The sequence below is a fragment of the Hyla sarda genome, chromosome 4 (assembly GCF_029499605.1).
Source record: "Hyla sarda isolate aHylSar1 chromosome 4, aHylSar1.hap1, whole genome shotgun sequence".
NCBI classification, from domain to species: Eukaryota; Metazoa; Chordata; class Amphibia; order Anura; family Hylidae; genus Hyla; species Hyla sarda.
Genome location: NC_079192.1, coordinates 302,255,906 through 302,277,125, shown reverse-complemented (window position 1 = coordinate 302,277,125; position 21,220 = coordinate 302,255,906). Strand labels below are relative to the sequence as shown.

General features: G+C 44.0%; 1 protein-coding gene across 2 annotated transcripts in view; it reads left to right on the top strand.

The window, feature by feature from the left end:
- The first annotated feature begins 892 nt into the window (after positions 1-892).
- Positions 893-21,220, top strand: part of LOC130367028 (hexokinase-2-like) — a 95,059-nt gene continuing 74,731 nt past the window's right edge. Inside the window, exons 1-2 of one of the 2 annotated variants that reach the window (XM_056569411.1) lie at positions 893-916; positions 10,872-10,940. In XM_056569411.1, coding sequence (XP_056425386.1) covers positions 10,884-10,940 — 57 coding nt within the window. In that variant the 5' untranslated portion in view covers positions 893-916; positions 10,872-10,883. Of the gene's footprint in view, positions 917-971; positions 1,104-10,871; positions 10,941-21,220 lie in introns of those variants that run through there. The other variant, XM_056569410.1, reaches the window with a different exon arrangement.

The following is a 21,220-nucleotide window of genomic DNA, read 5'->3' as shown; positions in this document are numbered from 1 at the left end:
GGCTGTCACTGACAGCTCCGATCATCCCTATTTTCTGGGCGATCGGGTCATCAGAGACCCGATCCGCCCGGAATTGCCGCAAATGGCCGATCTGAATTGTTCAGCCATTTGCGGCGATCGCCAACATGGGGGGTTCTCAGGACCCCCCAGGCATTTGCACAGGATGCCTGCTGAATGATTTCAGCAGGCATCCCGGTCCGGTCCCCGACCGGCTAGCGTCGGGGACCGAAATTCCCACGGGCGTATCCGTACGCCCTCAGTCCTTAAGGACTTTAAAACGGGGGCGTAAGGATACGCCCGACATTCTTATGGGGTTAAAGGGTTAAAGGGGTACTCCGGTGGAAAACTTTAATTTGACCATTTGACCATGACGTCACGAGCCTCCACCCTGCATCTCCAGTCATCTAGTTCGCTTGGTGCATCGGATGTCAGGGGTGCCGCTGCTGAGATCGCGGGGGTCCCCAGTGGCTGGACCCCTGCGATCAGACATCTTATCCCCTATGCTTTGGATAGGGGATAAGATGTCTAAGGCTGGAGTACCCCCTTAAATAAGCCACTAAAATGTTTCACAGTGAGTTTTTACATTGATAAAATGTGAATTTTCGGATCTTTTACTGATCTCAGACTTTGTGTTCTGTTTTTCATCATGTCTCTTATCTTCTATAATCCTGACATTATCGTCGCAATCATCTACCTTTCTTATTCTATTATAACCAGTGGTGGCCAGGGAAAGAATGGTTATTATCTTGCTATCCCTCAGACTAGTTAGATGTGGTGTTTTCCTCATTGTATGCTTAGCCTGAGACTATGAGGAAACTCATAAGGAAACTGGAAGTAAAGCAGCGTGCATCGCCCAGTGAATCATTTTGATGGCTTATTACGCAGTTCTCTGGATACAGTGCTACACGTTGCCTAGGTATGTGGGTTTGTTCCTCATATTAGTGCCAGGGCAGGAGTGGCCCATTATACTGGCAAGGGAGGAGAAATACATTGTAATGCAGAGAAAGGAGGATGACATTGCATGGAGGGTGTGTATGAAGGAAAAAGTTTATGATAAAAGAAACTGGTCTTCCTTGTACAAATCCCATTACACGTCATTGTAGGTATGTATCAGTATTCAGTAGCTTAACCTTCCTCTGTATTTCTGCTGATATTTTGTATTTTCACTGTTTGTTGTATATTTATAACATGTGTAAATGTGGTTCTGTGTGAGCTGTTGCAGATTCCTTTATTTGTATTTTATGCATATTTTCAGTTTGTGCACATGGGAGGATTTTTTATTTAGCTATGTGTAATTTCCTTACCAACTTTTGGTGCTCTCTCTATCTATCAATCAATCAATCAATCAATCAAATCTGTCATCTATCTATCTATCTATCAATCAAATCTGTCATCTATCTATCTATCTATCTATCTAACTATCAATCAAATCTCTCATCTATCTATCTATCTATCTATCTATCTATCAATCAAATCTTTCATCTATCTATCTATCCATCAAATCTGTCATCTATCTATCTATCTAACTATCAATCAAATCTCTCATCTATCTATCTATCAATCAAATCTTTCATCTATCTATCTATCTATCTATCTATCAAATGTGTCATCTATCTATCTAATCTGTCATCTACCTATCAAATGTGTCATCTATCTAATCTGTCATTTATCTATCTATCTATCTATCTATCTATCTTACATAGATCTATCGTACATTTACAGTTACTTGTCAGTCTTCCTATTCAATGAGAAATGTAGTTAAGGTAACTTCTGTAAAGCACGTATAATATCTATACAAGGAACTATATCACTGTGTATTAGTCCAATGATACAGATACTGTACAAAATCATAGAATCTTGCGTTTGACTTGAAAATAAGAATACACCTGAAAGCTTGTCTCTACAAAATACTGTAAAATATTACAAGATTCTGCAACATTCTATGATTTTGCATCAGGAAAACTATCCAGATTGCTAAACATCGGAATGCTCACAAACTTTTAAATAGCCATAAGTAACAAGAAACAGTGGCCTATCTGTGACCCTTTTTGTAGTAGCACCCATCTGGAATAGAGGTATACTGCATATGTGATGGATTCATAGAATTCGTAGATAACTATTTAAATGTTTTAGATATTCAGAGCGCTGGTGCGTCCGGAGAAGATAAAAAAAAGGTCTATTGGGGAGCACATAGTACTGGGGAAAGGGAGTGACCTTGGACACTGTGATGAAAAATAAATAAACTATTTTATTGGTAGAAAAGAATGACACGTTTCGAGAGCGCAGCTTTGCTCTCGAAACGTGTCGTTCTTTTATACCAAAACATTTTTTTTTATTTTTTTATCCCAGTGTGCGTGGTCACTCCCTGTCACCAGTTCTGTGCACTCCCCATTTAGACCTTTTTTTTATCTTCTCCGGACGCACCAGCTCTGAATATCCATATACAATGCCGCCTGCAGCATAAGGTCGGAGGCAGCCACGGTAAACATATCATATACGAACAGAGATGTTGAGCTCTTAGCCCAACATCACCAGGTAAGCGGGTTTACTTACCTTCTTCTACTGAACTACCCAGGGTAACGGCACCAGGCAGCGCCTTTTCTAGATAGTTTTTTCCCACATGTTTTCAACTTTTGACGTTTCATTAAAAACCAATACAAACAATCCTATAAGCTATTTAAGGCTTTAGGAGAACAAATCCCCATAATCATGTTACATATATATTTCACAATAGTAGGGTTTTTTGGTTTTCATCATAGTGTGGTAATATCAAGTGTGACTCCGGCTTATTTTATAGGGTTATAAGAGGTCTATGCAACTATGGATAAACACGACATATATATATATATATATATATATATATATATATATATATATATAAAGTTTCAAAAGATCAGATGTTTTGTCTATGTGGTAAGAAGTTACAAAATGCTGCATGAGTGCAGAAGGTTAACTGAAAAGTAAAAAAATAATAATGAATACTATACTAGCTGTGAGTTTTGTGCATCCAAATGGAAATGATAGCACAATGCATTAATGGGACATTAAGCACCATTAAATGAGCACTGTCATAAAAACACATTTTTGCTATTGTACTCCTTTAAATGTTTCTAATGTACTTTGTTAAAAAAAAAAAAGTTTTATATGTGTCTAAAAAAGCTGCCACTAGGTGACTCCCTACTTGTCCAGAGCACATTTACCCCATCTCTTGCACAGACTTTGGACTCCTGCTGGCCTGGCAGAAGTCCAAAATCAGGAAATGCAGTCTGGAGTGCTGAGGGGGGGGGGGATGCAGCCTTAGCCAATCATAGCTCATCTCACACACTGAACTGCTCTGGGCTGTGTGTAGCAGAGTGAGGGAGGCAGTTCTCCCCTGTATGGCTTCAGATAAAGTCAGGCCTGCTGGGTAACACTCCTTCCCAGTCTCTGAATCTGACTGAGCAGAAAATACAGGGCAATATCAAGGTAGAAAACTAAAAAATAATAAGGCAGGGGGTTGTTTATCATGATGGGGGGAGTGAACTGGGAGGATTATAAAATGTAACAAGATCATGACAGGTACTCTTTAAGGAGATATTTCAGCTGTAATGCCTTCTTAAAGGGGTTCTACAGTCTGAGAAGATAATATTAATTCACTGAGTATAACTGCTGTGAAGTTAATAGGTATAGCTTGGCAAACCTCAGTGCCAAGACTGAGATCTCAGGGGCGGCAGACTCATGATGTGTTAACTTACCTATGTGTGTGTATACAATGTGCTATGTAGCTGTATACATACTGTACTGTACAGATCAATGAGGATAACAGTAGAGCTGAATAATTCTCCTGAGATTTTTTTGGAGTCGATTTGTTTGAATCACTCAATTTGGATTCAACACTATGTATAGGAGCAGGGCTTCCCTTCAAAGGCTCCTATACACTAAACTACAAAGCTTACACTGTATGCCTTGTCACTCAGTTAACATGTACTAGCCTGGGTGCAAAGGGCTTGGCCCATCCGATGTGGTAGTGAGTAAGTGGCAATGCATTCAATAACACCAATTACCATCAGCATTAGGGACTCCTGTCTTTGACCAGAGTCCCCATTCTTCTACACAGTTACACCTTGTTAAAAACAAATCCCAAACAATTGGATTTAAATAGTTTTGCTCATCTCTAGTCAACAGACATGTGCATGTGAGTAAAGACTGCTTAGATACAGGAACTGAGCTTGAGGGCTCCTTCAGTTCAAATGCTTTAATTGGCTTTATCTGTCAGTCCCATAGATTTTAACCCGTTCAGGACCCATGACGTAACGGTACGTCCCGACACCCTGGGTCTTAAGGACCCATGACGTACAGTTACGTCATGGGCAGTTCCGGTCCCCGCTGTGCGCCGGGCGGGGATCGGAGCGGGATGGCTGCTGAAATCATTCAGCAGGCATCCCGTGCAAATGCCCAGGGGGGTCATTAGACCCCCCCATGTCGGCGATCGCGACAAATCGCAAGTGAATTCACACTTGCGATTTGCGCGATTCCGGGTCATTACGGGTCTATAGTGACCCGGTGACCCGGAATGTAAGGGGGATCGCGGGTGTCTAAGACACCCACGATCCCCCTGTAGCGATAGGAGTGAGGTGGCACGGGTGCCACCCCTCCTATCCCTGCTATTGGTGGTCTAGACGCGACCACCAATAGCAGATCTGGGGCGGGGGGGTTTACTTTTGTTTTCCCCGTCCTGCCCTCCCACAATAGGCGGAGCAAGACGGGGAAACGACGGGGACCGGCGCCGAAGATCCACTAACCGATCCGGACGGGCGACGGAGGCTGCGGGTGACGGAGATCCGCGGGCGGCGATGATGTGCGGCTGGATCCGACGGAAGCCGGTGAGTTGCCTAGCAACATCTGGAGGGTACAGTTTGAGACCATTATACAGTGGTCTCTAACTGTAGCCCTCCAGATGATGCAAAACTACAACTCCCAGCATGCCCAGACAGCTGTTTGGGCATGCTGGAATGTGTAGTTTTGCAACAGCTGGAGGGCTACAGTTTGAGACCACTATATAGTGGTCCCTAAACTGTAGCCCTCCAGATCTTGCAAAACTACAACTCCTAGCATTGCCAAACAACTGTTTGCTGTCAGGGCATGCTGGGAATTGTAGTTTTGCAACAGCTGGAGGACCACAGTTTGGAGATCACTTTGCAGTGTTCTCTAAAACTGTAGCCCTCCAGATGTTGCAAAACTGCAAATCCCAGCATATCCAAACAGCAATCAGCTGTCTCGGCATGCTGGGAGTTGTAGTTGCGTACCTCCAGCTATTGCATAACTACATCTCCCAGCATGCCCGTCGGCGATCAGTACATGCTGGGAGTTGTAGTTTTGCAACAGCTGGAGGCACACTGATTAGAAAATGCTGAGTTAGGTAACAGAACCTAACTGAAGGTTTTCCAACCAGTGTGCCTCCAGCTGTTGCAAAAGTACAAATCCCAGCATGCACGGTCTGTCAGTACATGCTGGGAGTTGTAGTTTTGAAACAGCTGGAGGTTTGCCCCCCCATGTGAACGTACAGGGTACATTCACACGGGCAGGCTTACAGTAAGTTTCCTGCTTCAAGTTTGGGCAGCGGCAAATTTTTCGCCGCAGCTCAATTTCCTAGCGGGAAACTCACCGTAACACGCCAGTGCGAATGTACCCTAAAAACACTACACTACACTACCACATAATAAAGAATAAAACACTACATAAACACCCCCTTACACTGTCCCCCCCAATAAAAATGAAAACCGTATTGTATGGCAGTGTTTCCAAAACGGAGCCTCCAGGTGTTGCAAAACAACAACTCCCAGCCACTGACTGTCCAGGCATGCTGGAAATTTAGCAACAGCTGGAGGCACCCTGTTTGGGAATCACTGGCGTAGAATACCCCTATGTCCACCCCTATGCTGTCCCTAATTTAGTCCTCAAATGCGCATGACGCTCTCTCACTTCAGAGCCCTGTCGTATTTCAAGGAAACAGTTTAGGGTCACATATGGGGTATCTCCGTACTCGGGAGAAATTGCACTACAAATATTGGGGTGCTTTTTCTCCTTTTACCCCTTATGAAAATGAAAAGTTGGGGCTACACCAGCTTGTTAGTGTAAAAAAATTAAAAAAAATTTACACTAACATGCTGGTGTTGCCCCATACTTTTTATTTTCACAAGCGTTAAAAGGAAGAAAAGACCCCCAAAATTTGTAACGCAATTTCTCCTGAGTACAGAAATGCCCCATATTTGGGCGTAAAATGCTCTGTGGGCGCACAACAAGGCTCAGAAGTGAGAGCGCACCATGTATATTTGAGGCCTAAATTGGTGATTTGCACAGGGGTGGATGATTTTACAGCGGTTCTGACATAAACGCAAAAATATAAATACCCACATGTGACCCCATTTTGGAAACTACACCCCTCACGGAATGTAATAAGGGGTAGAATGAGCATTTACGCCCCACAGGGGTCTGACAGATTTTTGGAACAGTGATCCGTGAAAATGAAAAATTAAATTTTTAATTTGCACAGCCCACTGTTCCAAAGATCTGTCAAACGCCAGTGGGGTGTAAATACTCACTGCACCCCTTATTAAATTCTGTGAGGCGTGTAGTTTCCAAAATAGGGTCACATGTGGGGGGGTCCACTGTTCTGGCACCACGGGGGGCTTTGTAAACGCACATGGCCCCTGACTTCCATTCCAAACAATTTTTTCCCCAAAAGCTCAATGGCGCTCCTTCTCTTCTGAGCATTGTAGTGCGCCAGCAGAGCATTTGACGTCCACACATGGGGTATTTCCATACTCAGAAGAGATGGGGTTACAAATTTTGGGGGGTCTTTTCTGCTATTAACCCTTGCAAAAATGTGAAATTTGGGGGGAAGCGCACATTTTAGTGAATTTTTTTTTTTTTTTTTTACATATGCAAAAGTCGTGAAACCCCTGTGGAGTATTAAGGCTCACTTTATTCCTTGTTATGTTCCTCACGGGGTCTAGTTTCCAAACTGGTATGCCATGTGGGGTTTTATTGCTGATCTGGCACCATAGGGGCTTCTTAAATGCGACATGCCCCCGAGCAAAATTTGCTCTCAAAAAGCCAAATATGACTCCTTCTCTTCTGAGCATTGTAGTTCACCCGTAGTGCACTTCAGGTCAACTTATGGGGTACCTCCATACTCAGAAGAGATGGGGTTACAAATTTTGGGAGGTCTTTTCTGCTATTAACCCTTGCAAAAAAGTGAAATTTGGGGGGAAACACACATTTTAGTGAAAAATATATATATTTTTTTACATATGCAAAAGTCGTGAAACACCTGTGGGGTATTAAGGCTCACTTTATTCCTTGTTACGTTCCTCAAGGGGTCTAGTTTCCAAAATGGTATGGCATGTGTTTTTTTTTGCTGTTCTGGCACCATAGGGGCTTCCTAATGGCAACATGCCCCCCAAAAACTATTTCAGAAAAACGTACTCTCCAAAATCCCCTAGTCGCTCCTTCGCTTCTGAGCCCTCTACTGCGCCCGCCGAACAATTTACATAGGCATATGAGATATGTACTTACTCGAGAGAAATTGGGCTACAAACATAAGTATAAATTTGCTCCTTTTACCCCTTGTAAAAATTAAAAAATTGGGTCTACAAGAACATGCCAGTGTAAAAAATGAAGATTGTGAATTTTCTCCTTCACTTTGCTGCTATTCCTGTGAAATACCTAGAGGGTTAAAACACTTACTGAATGTCATTTTGAATACATTGGGGGGTGCAGTTTTTATAATGGGGTCATTTGTGGGGTATTTCTAATATGAAGACCCTTCAAATCCACTTCAAACCTGAACTGGTCCCTGAAAAATTGTGAGTTTGAAAATTTTGTGAAAAATTGGAAAATTGCTGCTGAACTTTGAAGCCCTCTGGTGTCTTCCAAAAGTAAAAACTTGTCAATTTTATGATGCAAACATAAAGTATATATATTGTATATGTGAATCAAATTTTTTTTAATTTGGAATATCCATTTCCCTTACAAGCAGAGAGCTTCAAAGTTAGAAAAATGCTAAATTTTCAAATTTTTCATCAAATTTAGGGATTTTTCACCAAGAAATGATGCAAGTTACCATAAAATGTTACCACTATGTTAAAGGAGAATATGTCACGAAAAAACAAGCTCGGAATCAGAATGATAACTAAAAGCATTCCAGAGTTATTAATGTTTAAAGTGACAGTGGTCAGATGTTCAAAAAATGGCCAGTGCATTGCCGTGGAATGAGATTTGCCATAGAATGAGATGGTCCGCCTCCATCACATCCTATTGGCTCTCTCTTGTCACGTGACATATTTAAACGTCACACATCGATGCGCACAGCAGTGTCAGTTTGGCTATCACAGGGAGAGGATCTCCTCTCCCTGTGATAGCTGAAGCTGCACGGAGCTCTCATGGCCTCTGTGGCCCGACAGAAGTTCACACGTACGCAGCTCATACGGCTGCCTCATATACATTTACTGTTGATCCACAGCACTATCGGGATCCCGATGCCGCTGTCATCAGTGTGCCTCCCCCCGAGCGCCCCACGCCCGCAGCTGTACTCCCCATCCCGTTAACGTTCAGGGAGCGGGGAACAGAAAGTAGAGCATCGGGCGCAGGTTAAGTTATTCGCGTAGTGCTGCGCATGCCCGATGCTCTATTTTCTGTTCCCCGCTCCCTGAGCGTTAACGGGACTGGGAGTACAGCTGCGGGCGTGGGGCGCTCGCGGGGAGGCACACTGATGACAGAGGCATCGGGCATAGGAATCCCCATAGCGCTGTTGATCGCTCCCTGAGCGTTAACAGGGGACTGGGAATAGACCTACGGGGGACGGGGAGTAGAGCTGCGGGGGACGGGGAGTAGAGCTGCGGGGGACGGGGAGTACAGCTGCGGGGGACGGGGAGTACAGCTGCGGGGGACGGGGAGTACAGCTGCGGGGGACGGGGAGTACAGCTGCGGGGGACGGGGAGTACAGCTGCGGGGGACGGGGAGTACAGCTGCGGGGGACGGGGAGTGGAGCTGCGGGCGTGGGGCGCTCGCGGGGACGCACACTGATGACAGCGCCATCGGGCATAGGGATCCCGATAGCGCTGTGGATGTAATAATAGAGTAAATGTATATGAGGCAGCCGTATGAGCTGCGTACGTGTGAACTTCTGTCGGGCCACAGAGGCCATGAGAGCTCCGTGCAGCTTCAGCTATCACAGGGAGAGGAGATCCTCTCCCTGTGATAGCCAAACTGACACTGCTGTGCGCATCGATGTGTGACGTTTAAATATGTCACGTGACAAGAGAGAGCCAATAGGATGTGATGGAGGCGGACCATCTCATTCTATGGCAAATCTCATTCCACGGCAATGCACCGGGTCCTACAGTGAAAATTGGCTGGGTCCTTAAAGGGTAAAGATACCTTTTCACATATCAAAGTCATGTGGTGAGATGGATTGGATGGGGCATGGGACCGCTGTTCTCATGATCAGTGGGGGTCCAAACTGTATTGTCCAAAGTGATCAGACATTTATCATCTATCTTGCAGATTTTAAGACAGGATAGGGAATACTTTGCAGAACATAGCACTAATTTGCTAAATGTTTATTTGGTGCACAGATGGGGTAGTAGTTAGGACCTGGGACTTGCAGCTATTTAAAAATTAAGGGCCCCCAACCCCATAAGACCTTGATGCAGCCTTTAGAGGATGGTCGGAAGCTAAAAGCAACCAAAAAGAATGTTTATGCAGTTTTGCTAAAACTTATTGGCTTTTGCGGAAGTTGCATAAATATTGTAGCACCACTAGCAATGTAAATCATATGGACTGTGTCCATCTGACTGACCACAGAAAAAATTGAAGCACACGCTTAATTACTGCTCAATATTCTTCTTTTACAAAGTTTCACAGAGAAATACAATTCTCACAAAAAATATATTCACCCATGTGCACAAAAAATATAACAGCAGTGTCTGGCGGAGATCTTTTAGCAGCTCACCAGGTTCTTTGTATTCATATAACCTGTGTCCATTGGAATGGCCATATCCTGCACCCGAGGGTGTGGAAGTCCATACAACGTTTTAAAGGCAACGCCTTTGTTTGACAGTCGCGCCCCCTTCCCATAAACTTTCGTTGAGAGGGCGGGCGTGATGTCACGAGGGGGTGGGTGTGACGTCACGAGGGGGCGGCCTCGAACACGGAAGCCCGCACACAGCGTTTGGAGTAATGAACTTCCGGACGGACGCTGCGAGCAGAGCTCCTAAATGCAGGACAGCGGACAACCCCTTTAACATAAAACTTTACATAAAACTGTATCTGTACAAAAAAGAAGGTTGCAACAGCACTCTTGGTCAAAAAATGGAGGCTCTTAGCGCACTTTTTGATCAAAATGTGTTTGATCAAAAAGTGCGCTAAGAGCCTCCATTTTTTAAACAAGAGTGCTGTTGCAACTTTCTTTTTTGTACATTTTGTATTTGCCACAGCAGCGGGCACCTGTGTATTAGGTTGTTTTGCTGGCTATTTTTCCTTTCGTTTTTACTTTATAAAACTGTATCTGATCATAGATCTATCCAGTAAGTGATTTGATAAGACAGTTCATTTTCAGTAAGTCATAGTGTTTAGTCATATTATTGCTCTATTCCATATGTCACTGTATTTATTATCAGCACTTCCTCTTGTAAAACGTTAGCCCTGACGTGTGATTGTGTGACTTCGGAGAACTTCTCTAGGAATTGCAGAGCATGTGGTCACTATGTATCAATGTGCTGCTGACATTGCTTGTTTGCATAATTTGTGCAATTGCCAATATTTCTCAGCATATCCTGTTTTCACCAGTGACTTGTTCCTGCTCACTCTTTGCTGTGCTTTCCTCTTAGCAACTTAGAGTTATGGATAAACCAGGAGCAGGTACAGTGGCCACTGCCCAACAGTCTGCGTGTGAAGAGGTAAGATCCATACTCACTGCTTTCCTTTAAATATGTATTTACTCTTCATATCATTATTATGTGGCACACAGCCAGCACAGAGACGTGACATATGGTGCGTTAAATCAGCACTTCCCTTTTTCAAGATACTAAAAAAAAGATATCTGACTCTTGTTCTGATGTAAAAAAAAATTTATTTCTTTTTTTAACTTTAGCACAATGAATAATGAAGTTTGGCATATGTTATGTTTTAATCCCCTACTAATATCAAGATCTCTGCTGCTGGTAGATATTGTCCAGAACGTAAGCTGAGACATGTATACATGCACCAGTATTCATTATTTATTTCCTTATATATTGCCAACATATTCTGCAGCACTGTACAGGGTTGGTCATAACCTATCAGTATGTTTTGAAGGAAACCTATATAACCATAGGGAGAACATACAGACTACTTGCAAATGTTGTCCTTGGTGGGACAGTGCTGCAAGGCAGCAGTTTTAACCACCGAGCCATTGTGCAGTTCCAGAGAGCTAGAGTAAATTGTAGCTAGCTCAGAGCTATGATAGGTATCAAAGAACTGCACATGGGCAGCTGCCAGGGCCGGCATTAGGGCGGGGAAAACCAGTCAATTGCCAAGGGCCTTCATCCCCCATGGGGCCCCCTGCCAGCTGCTCAGCGTAGGCCTGCGGGACACAAGGAAGTCTCGGTTACCTTTCTGCGGCGGCCCGCCGGGAGGTAGTGCACGCAGGGACGTCACTGACATCCCGTGCGTGCTCCCATAGCAATGAAGGAAGCGGAGCATAGACGAGGAGGACGCGCCGGCCGGCATGGTAAGTCACCAGCACCAGCTGGCAGCACGTCATCTTCGGTGCTCCTACCACCGCTCCTCCGGTCTCGGGACCTACTCCTATGGTCCATAGGCCATGGCAGTAGATCATGATCCTGGACCGAAGGAGTGGTGGTCGGAACACTGAAGTGGGGCAGTACACAGACATACAGCCTCCAGCCATACACTTTATATGGCTGAAGGCTGTATGTCTGTGGGGGACCTATACTGCACCTAATGTGGAGAACCATTCTGCACCTAATTGCGGGAGCTATGGTGCAGTATAGCTCCCCACATTAGGTGCAGTATAGTTCCCCACATTAGGTGCAGTATAGCTTCCCACATTAGGTGCAGTCACCTAATGTGGGAGCTATACTGCACCTAATGTGGGGAACTATACTGCATCTAATGTGGGGAACTATACTGTACCTAATGTGGGGGAACTATACTGCACCTAATGTGGAGAACTATACTGCACTGAATGTGGGGGAACTGTACTGCACCTAATGTGGGGGAACTGTACTGCACCTAATGTGGGGAGCTATACTGCACCTGATGTGGTGAACTATACAGCACCTAATGTGAGAGAACTGTACTGCACCTAATGGTGTGGAACTGTACTGCACCTAATGTGGAGGAACTATACTGCACCTAATGTGGGAGCCATAATGCACCTAATGTGGATAACTATACTGCACCTAATGTGGGGGAACTATACTGCACCTAATGTGGGGAACTATACTGCACCTAATGTGGGGGAACTATACTGCACCTCATGTGGGGAGCTATACTGCACCTAATGTGGGGAGCTATACTAAACCTAATGTGGAGAACTGTACTGCACCTAATGTGGGGGAACTGTACTGCACCTAATGTGGGGAGCTATATTGCACCTAATGTGTAGAATTATACTGCACCTAATGTGGGGGAACTATACTGCACCTAATGTGGAGAACTATACTGCCAACCTAATGTGGGGGAACGGTGCTGCACCTAATGTGGGGGAACGGTGCTGCACCTAATGTAGGGGAACTGCACTGCACCTAATGTGGGGGAACTGTACTGCACCTAATGTGGGGGAACTATAGTGCACCTAATGTGAGGGAACTATACTGCACCTAATGTTGGGGAACTATACTGACAACCTAATGTGGGGAAACTACAACCTAATGTGGGGGGAACGAGACTGCCAACCTAATGTGGGGGATCTACAACCTAATGTGGGGGGAACTAGATGGCCAACCTAATGTGGGGGAACTACAACCTAATGTGGGGGAACTATACTGCCTACCTAATCTTGGGAAGCTATAGTGGCAACCTAATGTGGGGGAACTATACAGCCAACCTAATGTGGGGGAACTATACTACCAAACTATTGTGGGGAAACTATACAAAAATATAAAATTGTACTATTCTGATCCCTATAACTCTTTTATTTTTATGTATATGGGGATGTATGCGGGTTATTTTTTGCGCTTTGATTTGTAGTTTTTATCGGTACTATTTTTTTTTTGATGGGACTTTTCAATTGCTTTTTAGATATTTTTTATGGTATTTGAAGTGACCAAAAATGTGCAAATCTAGTTATGATTTTTGGGGCCCCTCTTTTGATTTTGCCAAGGGCCACGCTAGGCCTAAAACCGGCCCTCGCAACTGCTAAACTCCGGGTGACTCTAATGACAATGGTACTTACTGTTTGAAGATCTGTGGCTTCTTTCTTCTGAAATTGTTCTTTTTTCTTATGCAAATGTAGTAGTTTGGGGCATGTGGGGTGCTCAAGCCCCAAGTGCACCAAAATGTCTGTTCAAAATGTCCGTCCTGAAAAATGATGATGTAAATATTATTAAACATTGCATAAAACGGAATGTTGATATATGTCAGATCCAAGTGCAACATTTTCTCTAGTGTCCAATAATTTCCCTTAGGGTACGTTCACACGTGCAGATTTACAGCGTATTTTACGCTGCAGATCCGCCGCTGAAGGACCTCTGTATGGTGCCCTTAAATGTGCCTGCTCAGAGCGGCAATACACTGCTCCGAGAAGACACATTGCGATGTGCAAGTCACCGCGCATGCGCGGTGTACTCGCACTCGTCGTGGCCGCTTCCCCTGCTTAATCAGCTAGGCCGAGAGCTGCCGCGATGTGCCAGTATACTGTGCATGCGTGCGGCGACTCGCACATCGCAGTGTGTCTGCTTGTAGTGACGTATTGCCGCTCTGAGCAGGCACATATAAAGGCAGCATATAGGAGGTCCTTCAGCGGGGGATCCGCAGTGAAATACGCTGCGAAAATCCGCACGTGTAAACGTATCCCTAAAGAGGTTTTCCCCACTGGCAAATGTATACCCTATCCAGAGGATAGTGAATAACTATCTATGACGGGGTCTAACAACTGGGGTCTCCATGATCTCGAGAACAGAGAACCAAGTCTCCTGTTTAAATGGAGCAGCGTTTAAATGTCATACATGGACACTGCTGCTCCATTTATATTTTATGGAAGCCAAGAAGAAAGAAAAGCCACAAGTCCAATTCTGCTGAATGTCCAGCATCACTACAAATGCAGAAGATCTTAGCCTTACCATTTATGCAATAAATTTATGTTGGATTTGTTTAGCTGTTTGCTGAATTTTTGGTTCTATATGGTGTTTGTATTGTGTGATTTTATGTCATCAGACATTTCCAGGTGAGATCTCAGCCGTATAATATTTCACATATAAATGCTAATCCCATTGTATTTAAGTCAAGCAGCCAAGTCCTTTTGTTATTTTAAAATGATCACATTTTAAGATAAGGGAGCTGACAGGATTACTTGTAAAAAAAATTTTGGTTTATGCTGAATTTCTTTTGATATTTGTTGTATTTTGCAACATGTATAAAGTGGACATAACCACACTGCAAGAATTTGAATTCATTGTTGTTGTTTTTTTATAACAATTTTTATTATTTTCCAATGTACAGATTAACAATCAACGGTACAATGAGATAAGTCAGAGAGCTAATACAGTAAAATGACAAATCACAAATCAAAGAAGCATAGAATCATAAGCACATTCATGCCCACCACACCAACCACAGATACACTCACACTGGAGATGCTATCAGCCCCTATCCGGAGGGTATTGGGTAGAGCAACAACTAAGAGACCAGAAAAACTGTGGGGTCAAAAGGCACCAAATAAAGGCCATTAACATGAATGAAAGACCTAACATAATGGATAGACTAAGCTAAAGTAATAATGCGTAATCATGAGTATAACTAAAACCCTGACTAATGCTAACTAACAAGTAAGAAGTGTAGAAGTTGATGCAGAAAGAAAACCCTTTAGTTCGACGGCGCTGCCAGTTTCCAGAGTAGAACAGAGGGGTGAGACCAGAGTGATCTTGTTAACCAAGACTGGAGCGATTTATGAGGTTCAGGCATAAATATACTGGATAATGCGTTTCCAAGGTCACCGCCTCCTTCTTCAGATCACTGATCTGAAGAAGGAGGCGGTGACCTTGGAAATGCGTTATCCAGTATATTTATGCCTGAACCTAATAAATCGGTCCAGTCTTGGTTTACAAGATCACTCTGGTCTGACTACTCTCTTCTACTCTTGAAACTGGCAGCGCCATTTTTTTTTCTGCATCCATTTCTACTCATCTCTTCCAGGACTGACCTGTCCTCTCCAGCACCCTAGGCTTAGAAGATGTTTCCACACATTTACTAACCCCTACTGAGGGTTGATACGGAAGTTTTTAACTTGCTCCACCCATTACCTATGGGCACTTTGTTCTGCCCATCACTTCAAGACCCCTGAAATACTGCGGTGATGCACTAGGCGCCCCGTGCAGGTCTTTTCTTTTTCTTATACCTACAGATTAACAAGTAAGAAGACAGACACTGAGACAAACATAACAAACAGACAGATAGCCAGACCAGCAAACAAACAGACAAACATGCACACATACAAACACACAGCCGCCACGTGGAAAAACCAAGATGTTTTGTCTCCAGAATTTAAGATACTCTCAGAGCGCTCTGAGAGAGTCCAGCCAGGAGGTTCTATTGCATATTGGAGTAATTGTTTTATCCACAATTCAACATTACAATTCATTACATCAAACCATATATGTATAAATATATCAATATATATTGAACAACAGGGAAGATGACCTGCAGACTCATTCAGGCAGTTTTTTTTTTTTATGCTTGGAGAGAAATAGAGGATCAGTTGGCTATATGAATCAAATTGCCTCTCACATTTTTCAAAAGCAAAAAAAAAAAAAGAAGTAATCTTTGATTGGTTGCTTTGGGCAACTGCTCCACTTTTCCCTAGGACCAGGCGGACATTGCCGTCCCCATAGATGGCAATGTCTGGCGAGCGGAGATTTTATGAGGGGATTTTCCAGGCGGAAAGTCCGCCTCAAAAACTCTACAGTGTGTACTGTGCAGCAGGATACAGTTGCCAGCAATGGGACTCTGCTGCACCTCAATTTCCGAGAGGAATTTCAAAACGGAATTCTGCTTTGAAATTCTGTAGTGTAAATCCAGCCTAAGTGTTAAGACTGATGTATATTTCCATTACTTGTAACTGTTTATTTTTATTCTATATTCATTGTAAAGTCATTCCGGCTGTTAATGATAGTCAACTATGCATTGGCCATGGTATATGACCAGCTTGGGTTTACATGCTGGTGGAGAAACGCTATTTCTGTGAAACAAAGTAGGTTTTATTAAGGATTTGACTCAAATCAATTCCTTGCTTGTGTAAACTAACTTCCTGACAAATATACAGCAATAATAATACATTTAGTTGTCACCTGTATGATGCCCCTGGGCAACACTACACTTACGGCCATCTCCTGACTGCTAGGCAATAAGCAGTAGGAACTTAGTGTGGACAGAGGAGGCTCCATTCATTAGACTGGCCGCAATCCTAAATCAATATGTCATGTTTCTGCTTGTTAATTTCATCAGCTGAAAATCATTTATATTAAGATTTGCAATCTGCGCTCCGCTTTCACGGCAATCCTTGTTCACGCTGGTATTAATTCTGACACTTTACCTTTACTTCCTCTTTTTTTTCTCACAGTTCATTTGTATGATTTCACACATCACTAGCTTAGATTTATTCTGATTGGCCAAATCCCTGGCCATTAAACACAACTAAAGTACAGTATATCATATGTGAACTATGCAAAATCATGGAAAAGTTGGTATTATTGGGACACTTGAGCAGTGCCGGAAGAATTGAAAGGGGCTATTAAAGGGTCACTCTGTATGTACGCAGGTGTTCACACTTACAGTAAAAGTATTGATTTTAGCAAAGAACAATGGCATGCAATAGAGTTAGTATGGCAGAAAATGGAGCATTTAGGTCACTGTAACCAGAAAAACACATAGGGGACATTTATCAAGGTATTTAGAGCCTTTTTTTTCATACAAAGGTCACACAAAAATTCTCACATGTGCCTAAGCACTTTTTTTTTTTTTTTTTTTTTTTTGCCACTTTTGTGATTAAGCAACAAGTTACAAACAGCCATACCTAAGCAAATTTCTGTTTTCACTTTGCAGTGGTCAGGTATTTATGATGTGCGAAAGTTGCACATAGGCAAAGTCGCAATCCCCTTACAAAAAGTCACAAATTTACTCTAGGTATGACCTGGAGTACAAAACTACCGTACGTGAGCAAATTTTAAAAGTTGCAAAAAAGTCTCACAAAAGTCTCAGCAAATTAATTTCAGCAAATTTATCAACGCCCTGTGATAGTATGATAAATATGTAGCACATAAGCAAAACTAAAGCAAAAAAAAGAAAAATACTTCATAACTTACCAAAGCAAACAATGACAAAAATCCCCCATAGGCTAAGTTTCCACTTGGTTTTTTTTTCTGGCAGTTTTTGGAATACTGCCACTGCAACAATGATAAATGTCCCTCTATGGCTAAGTTTCCACATGTTTTTTTTTCTGTCAGTTTTTGGATAGCCGCCACTGCAGTTTTGAGCCAAAGCCAGAAGTGTTTTCAAAAGGAATAGGACATATAAAGGAAGGACTTATACTTCTCCTCCCTCATGGATCCACTTCTGGCTTTGGCTCAAAAACTGCAGTGGCGGCTATCCAAAAACTGACAGAAAAAGAAACATGTGGAAACTTAGCCATAGAGAGACATTTATCATTGTTATTTTTGGAAAGTGGGTTTTGAAGTCTTTTTTTTTGCTTTGGTTTTGCTTGTGTGATAAATATAACATTTAACATACTATAAAGAGTGGGTTGATAAATTTGGCACACATGAGCAAAAAGCAATAATGTATATGTCTGCACATTAGGTAAGGTATAGCGGTAATGAAAACTCCTAGCTGTATGCTACAAGACTCTTATATGAAAAATCCATAAAAGCTGAAATTTAAAGGACAACTGTAGTGGAATACTTTTATATATGCCCGTGCCTCAAAAATTTACAAAATAAACTCATACATACCTTCCTACAAGCCCCCGTTGGTCCGGCACAGGCCTCACGGTCCGGCAGTGCTGACGTCATTCCACTTCCTGGGGACGGGGACGAGGCAGAACCATCGGTGTATCACCGGCCATAGTGATGTCCTGCCCCGGCCGGTGATAGGCTGAGACCACTGTCATGTAAGAAGCCGGCCAGAGCTCCTTACATGACTGTGGGCTCAGCCTATCACCGACCTGGGCAGGACATTGCTACGGCCGGTGATACGCCGACGGCTCTGCAGCGTCTCCGTCCCCAGGAAGTGGAATGACGTCAGCACTGCCGGATCGTGAGGCCTGTGCCGGACCAATGGGGGCTTGTAGGAAGGTATGTATGAGTTTATTTTGTTTATTTTTTAGGCCCGGGCATGGGCATATATAAAAGTGTTCCACTACAGTTGTCCTTTAAGTAATGAAGGATTAAGTAACGTAAGTTTTGCACCTAATCTTAAAAAAATATATATACAAAACATAAAATCACATAAGTGGAACAAATAGTGTCAGGAGAGCGGGCACTGTAGTGGGAGAATGTCCCCTTTGATGCTGAGGGAAACACTGTTGATGCAAGTGGACAGATGATGAGGCAGATGCGGGGGTGCAGTCATGTGAAAAAACGTTGCAGCCAATGAGACATAATAGAAGGGTACAAAAGACAAACTCACCCAGTTTCATGCCAAAGAAGGTGTAGGTTTATTCCAAATAATACACGGGATGTGTATCTCGGGTTCGGGAGGAGGGAAAGCAAGAGCTCAGCCGAGCTCGTGGAACGACGGTCCTATTTTGCGGGTTCTCCGCTTGGTCATGCCCACCGGTGATGCTGCACGGTGTCGGTTAAATAACCTACGGCCGTGTCCTCAGGATCAGCTGATGTGTGGTTGCTAGGCAACGAGATGCTCAGTTCATGCGGATGTAGACGGAGGTCTCCAGCGCTGCCCAGGATAGGAACTGACATCAGAGGACTATGCCTGGAGGACATCACAATAATAATAACAGTCACAAGGTATGGAAAGAAATGGGCAGGTAAAACAAGGAATAGGGCAAGAGTCAGGGGTGGGTAAAAAGGTGGGGGGTCAGGAGCGGGTAGGTAAGGGGAGCAGGCAGATGAGTAGGAAGGGGTGTGTACGTCTACATACGAAGGTGAAATACATTATATGAAAGCGCTAAACTCATTGCGCTCATTGAACCCTATGGGTCCGGTAGCTTCCAGTCTTGAGATCCAGCGTGCCTCTCTTTGATGCAGGAAAACTTGTCTGGTGAGACCCTTGGGGCAGTCTGTGATGGTCTTTAATCCGAGAAAAGACAAGTCGTTGGGGTTACCATGGTGTACAGTTTGTAAGTGTTCTGCCAGTCTTGGAGCTCCTTTTTTTTTACCTCTGCGACCTTGGAGGCGAGGATTTCTTTTACCGAGAAGACGTCAGAGGACCCAGTGACAGGAGCAGGAAAAGCGGTTAAGAATGAGAGGTTTGACAAGGGATACATGAAAGGAGTTAGGAATACGAAGAGAAGGAGGAAGATGGAGCTTGTAGGAGACAGTTGATTTGACTTTTGACTCTAAATGGCCTGAGGTAACGAGGACCCAGCTTGTAGCTAGGGACACGAAACCGAATATATTTGGCAGAGAGCCACACTTTGTCACCAGGGGCAAAGACAGGAGGAGTTCATCTCTTCTTATCCGCATGTTTCTTCATGCGAGAAGAGGCCAGTGACAGTGACTTTTGAGTCTCTTTCCAGATAGAGGAGAAGTCCAGGGTCAATTCATCTACAGCAGGAACTCCAGATAAGGTGGGAATGGGGAGGGGGGGAAGCGGGTGACGGACGTACACCACAAAGAATGGAGACTTCGCAGAGTTTTTGAAATTGTATGAAAATTCTGCCCATAGTAACAGGTCAACCCAATGGTCTTGGCGGGAGGAGACAAAATGTCGCAGGTAGTCGCCAAGGATCTGGTTCACTCTGATAGGCGCAAGAAAAATTCTATTTAATCTTCAATTGGGTGCAGAGTGCTCTCCATAATTTCGAGATGAATTGAACGCCTCTATCAGAGACAATATGCGTGGGAAGTCCGTGGAGACGAAAAATGTGCAAAAAGAATTGCTTAGCCAACTGTGGCGCAGAAGGGAGACCAGGAAGCGGGACAAAATGAGCCATTTTGGAGAATCGACCAACCACCACCCAAATGACAGTGTTGCCATGGGACACAGGAAGGTCAGTGACGAAGTCCATCGCTATGTGGGACCAAGGCTGTTCGGGCACCGGCAGAGGAAGGAGAAGACCCGCAGGCCTCTGGCGAGGAGTTTTGTCACGTGCACAGACAGTACAGGACCGTACGAACTCAGTCACATCTTTTCAAAGGAAGGCCACCAATAGTGTCTGGCAATCAACTGAATGACCCGCCAGGTAGGAGGAATGACCCCATTTGAGAGTCCAGAGGCAAAGACGTGGAGGGATATAAGTTTTTCCTGGAGGAACTGGCACCAGAGAAGCAGGAGCAGCAGAGATCAGACACTCAGGAGGGATGATGTGCTGAGGAGAGGCTTCAGGTTCTGTGGCATCGGTGAAACGTGATAGGGAATCCGCCCTGACATTCTTGTCTGTAGGACGAAAATGGATCTGGAAATTGAAGCGGGCAAAGAACAACGACCACCTGGCCTGGCGAGGATTTAAGCGCTGGGCGGACTGTAGGTAGGACAGATTTTTGTGGTCAGTGTAGATGGTGATAGGGGGAAGGGATCCTTCCAGGAGATGTCTCCACTCCTCAAGTGCCAACTTAATGGCCAACAATTCACGGTCACCAATAGCGTAGTTCCTTTCAGGAGGAGAAAAAGTTTTAGAGAAAAAATCGCAAGTGACGTTTTTTCCTTTAGCGGTTTTTTGAAGAAGGACCGCCCCGGCTCCAACCGAAGAGGCGTCTACCTCAAGGAGGAACGGTTTCAGAGGATCGGGCCTAGTCAAGACTGGTGCGGAGGCGGCCTTAAGGCGAGTAAAAGCTTCTTCCGC